This window comes from Papilio polytes, unplaced genomic scaffold, assembly GCF_000836215.1.
Source record: "Papilio polytes unplaced genomic scaffold, Ppol_1.0 DF821845.1, whole genome shotgun sequence".
Classification (NCBI taxonomy): domain Eukaryota; kingdom Metazoa; phylum Arthropoda; class Insecta; order Lepidoptera; family Papilionidae; genus Papilio; species Papilio polytes.
In genome coordinates, this window is record NW_013527359.1 from 128,138 (window position 1) to 132,058 (window position 3,921).

The 3,921-nt window shown below is 38.2% G+C and overlaps 2 protein-coding genes across 2 annotated transcripts in view; one reads left to right on the forward strand and one right to left on the reverse strand.

Moving 5' to 3' along the window:
* Nucleotides 1–3,921, forward strand: part of LOC106107745 (protein crumbs homolog 2-like) — a 23,517-nt gene that overhangs the window by 13,027 nt on the left and 6,569 nt on the right. The window contains exons 4-8 of the mRNA XM_013288746.1: nucleotides 5–95; nucleotides 3,267–3,374; nucleotides 3,476–3,598; nucleotides 3,681–3,829; nucleotides 3,912–3,916. Of these exons, the coding sequence (XP_013144200.1) occupies nucleotides 5–95; nucleotides 3,267–3,374; nucleotides 3,476–3,598; nucleotides 3,681–3,829; nucleotides 3,912–3,916 (476 nt within the window). The remainder of the gene's footprint in view (nucleotides 1–4; nucleotides 96–3,266; nucleotides 3,375–3,475; nucleotides 3,599–3,680; nucleotides 3,830–3,911; nucleotides 3,917–3,921) is intronic.
* On the reverse strand, nucleotides 111–3,199 carry LOC106108125 (nitric oxide-associated protein 1). The gene is made up of 3 exons (XM_013289214.1): nucleotides 1,833–3,199; nucleotides 1,582–1,699; nucleotides 111–1,491 (listed from the first exon to the last, which is right to left on the reverse strand). Exons 1-3 carry the CDS (start codon nucleotides 2,636–2,638, stop codon nucleotides 307–309), a joined length of 2,109 nt encoding a protein of 702 aa, XP_013144668.1. The 5' UTR covers nucleotides 2,639–3,199; the 3' UTR covers nucleotides 111–306.

Consider the following 3,921-nt stretch of genomic DNA (forward strand, 5'->3'; position numbering starts at 1 on the left):
GGAGTCCGCGTGCGCCTCCTCGCCCTGCCACAACGGCACCTGCCTGGCGCTCGACTCCGGCCTCTTCAGCTGCCAGTGCCCCGCGGGATACACCGGTCAGTGCACACTCGAACGTCAGTCATTACATCAATTGTCTATCTATTGAAGAAAGTTATTGAGTTGACCTACATATGATACCGTACAAGTAAAAACTGTTATGTGATAAAGTTGTACAATCTTTCAACAGTAAGTAAAACGAAAATCTTTATTAATATTATTTTATTGATAAATAATTGTAAAGTTTATTACTTTACTATAATAAATGCATTAACTTTTTTCATCGGAGTATATCTTTCCTACTTTGTAAGCGGGTGTGTCCTGGATTCGTTTGCCTTTCAAATTGATGGAATAAGGCAAAACTGAGAATTCCCGCTTATATATCCCTCTGGCGCCGGGAGTCCAGCCTGCTACTTTACACACTGATTTGTACTTGGCGGTCACTGAAATCCAACCGATTGACGACAAAACCACGTCTCCACAACAAAGTTTCGGTCCTTGTCCAGAAAATTCCAGGATATCATTGCTCATTTTCAAACCGGGCCAATTTTTGACTCTCTCCGCTCCACCTGTTGGTACTGCAAATAACTCTGTACCTAACAATTTCTGGTACACTTCATCTGCATCCTCAGTCTTCACAATTGTTATTGGCAGGTGCTCCGAACAGAATACTGTGAATCTACAGGGCTCGGAGCATTCCATGAAGTCCATTCGCGCCAGGCCCCCTATGAACAAAGTAGAGCCCGGGGTCAGGTAGTAAGTTTGCGGCTTCACTATATTCTTTGGTATGGTCATCAATAATTCCTCAGTGCTCAGCAGAGGTAACACCTGATCCGGATGTATCACGCCAGGTGTGTCATAGAACCATTTGCTGTTAACAAATAGCTCATGCTTTTCATCCAGAATGTCAATGGGATTTTTTTGGTCAATACTGTCATCTGTTAATGGCATAGCAAAGGTTCTCCCGATGTGCCCAATCAATGATGGTGCATCACTAAATGTTTTACCTTTCACTTGGCCCTTCCTTATTTCATTTTCAAGTTTAAGAGCTTTAGCTTCGACTTTTAACCTCTGATATCTTTGTTGTATTTTCCATCCAGAGGGTCTATTTATAGGAAATTTCAACAAATTCAATGTTGTCCCCGGCCACCTGCTGACAGTAGCTCTCTTTACAATATCGACAGCGTGAACTTTGCAGTAATCTGACTGCAGGAGGGCATTAAACAGCGAGCTTTTGCCTACGTTGGTGCAGCCCACGAGGAATACGTCGCCCTTGTACATCCATAACTTGAACATGGCCGATATCAACTCCTCAACTCCATAGCCTGTTTTTGCAGAAATAAGACTGACATGTTTGATGTTGGCATTGTTCAACATTGTTTTGTTGAGTTCCCTCATGAGGCATTCTTTGACCCGCTTGAGATAGCCCACACTGTCACCGGGTAGCAGATCAACCTATAACAGGTTTTATACATATTGTAAAACTATATTAATGTGAAAAAAATTGTTTAAACATTAATATTAGTATAAAAAAATATAGTTTACCTTATTAGCTACAACAATGAGAGGTCTCTGAGTGCCAATGATGTCAACAATGCCCGGCCAAATGGAGCACGGAAAGTCCAGCAGGTCCACCATCAGCAGGACTAGGGACTTGACCTGTCTGCACACAACATATTATTAAATATTTCATAAAATTTCTTACTAATCTAGCAACAGTACATGTGTCTTTAGTAGAAGTCTAAATGTTGACATGCTCTACAATCAAATAATCATTAATTTATTTAGCACCATACCTTATATTTTGTAGAAGTTTTTCATATTCCTCAGGCTGTACAGTCACATCTAAAGCTATATTGTACTCTTTTAGAAAGTGACATCGTTGACATTCTATAATTTTTAAATCCTCATCTGTACGACCTTTAATGATCTCACTGGGCAAATATCCAGGTATGGCAGGGTCGCTGCAGTGCAGCAGAGCACCACAGCCGCCACATGGCACTCGGCTAATGCCCACCTTTGGGTCGGGAGTTCCGTAGTTCTTACACCACTCTAATCCATCTATGTCGTCATCCTCTGATCCTTGAAGTGCACTTAGTTTACTATCATCAAAATGTTCATAACTAGTCATCCATCTATTTAAATTTGAACAATTAAATTCTCTCGCTCCTTTATTAGCAGGTGAAATATTTATATTAGTAGGATTTGAGAAAGGGAGTTGAAATGTGTTTTCTTGTAGAGAAACATCCACTTCATTATTATCCAACAATAAATTATTATTATTTATATACTTTAATGCCACAGGTAGGGGCGGCAATGACTTCTCTTTAAAGTTTTTAGCTGAAATTTGCTCTGCTTTTCGCAAAGATTTCACGTAAAATTTGTAATAACCTAAATCTAATTTCTCCCTTTCTAGATAAGAATTGAATTTTATTTTATCGCGTAACTCAACAATGAGAGTACTTAAACTTGAACATGAAACTGTTTTTTCAATTTGTTCGGTAACTTTCGCACTTTTTTTTCTCACAAACTGGCTTACACGGATTCTAATTACACTTTGATTTTGGTATAACCTAAAAAATGTCCGCATCGACATATACATTGTTTAAATAACCTTAAAACTTAGACGTTATGTTAATTCACTTTATTTGCTTTCATTTACATTTATAATTAGAGCAAATAATTGATAAACATTTCATTATTACTTTTTGTTATGATACAAATTCGTTTTGACTTTGACGTTTAGTTTGCTGTTGGCGTGACGCTTATAGTGATGTCCGTGTCATTGTGTAACGTGACCGTATTGCCGGTTTTTCCTGTTACAAATTCGCGGAATGCAAATGTAGTGCCGTTACATTTAATTTATCTATTCGCATATTTTTCAACAAATAACGATAATTAGGTGGCATATTATTCATAAATTCAGTTACTTTACTCACGTTTCGCTCCACAGCGGTAAAATATTATGATTAGTGAAGAACACAAGTATGCTAGCGGATTTAAATCACTTGTGCAAACGATGTGTTACGCGGTGTGACTAATATTGACTTCAATGTTTTTTTTTTAATTAGGCCTCTCACGTTTTTTCAGTAGTGATAAAATGAGACCAATGTATTATTTACTAAATGTATTTGTATTTGTTTGTTTAATCAACGGTTTGTTTTGTTAATGGTTTTAATTTTTGTTTCATTAAGTGGATTATCATATAAATAAATTTCGTTTTTTTTTAGGAAGGTTCTGTGAATCGGATAAGGACGAATGTTTATTGATGCCTAAGATATGTAACAACGGCGTTTGTGTAAATGTCCCGGGGTCGTATCAGTGTTATTGCAAGCCAGGTAATACATCTTGTAATATAGCACACTAATATGCACTCACGTAAATCTCATTTTTTAGCCTCCAATTAAAAAGTTATATTAATTATTGTTGTGATTTGAAGGGTATACTGGTGATAGTTGCGAACAAGATATTGACGAATGTCTTTCGTCACCCTGTAAGAACGGCGGCACTTGCCAGAACTTAGAAAATAATTACGAATGTACCTGCATGGACGGCTTTGATGGTAAGCAAGATCATAAAAGTTGTAAATAATTGTAGAAAACCATGTAGCATAACAAATATACAAAATTGATGTTTTATTTCAGGCAAAGATTGTTCAATAAATATAAACGAATGTGAAAATAATCCTTGCGCCGCGGGGTCCACCTGCGTGGATGGTGTGGCCAGCTACTCGTGCGTGTGTCAAGATGGCCTCACGGGACCCAATTGTGAAATTGATATCGACGATTGCAAGGTACAGTTAGATCTCGCTCGTGATTCCGTCGCAGGCAACATACTTGTCTCGTCGTGGAGTGTGACGGGAATGTGCGTTGCAGTCGCAGCCCT

Bases quoted from the DNA above. Each gene is read 5' to 3' on its own strand.
- LOC106108125 (XM_013289214.1), bottom strand. From the start codon at position 2,638: ATGTATATGTCGATGCGGACATTTTTTAGGTTATACCAAAATCAAAGT. The intron at 1,700-1,832 runs GTATGGTGCTAA...TGTTGTGTGCAG, and splicing joins AAACTTCTACAAAATATAAG to ACAGGTCAAGTCCCTAGTCC. The intron at 1,492-1,581 runs GTAAACTATATT...AACCTGTTATAG, and splicing joins TCATTGTTGTAGCTAATAAG to GTTGATCTGCTACCCGGTGA.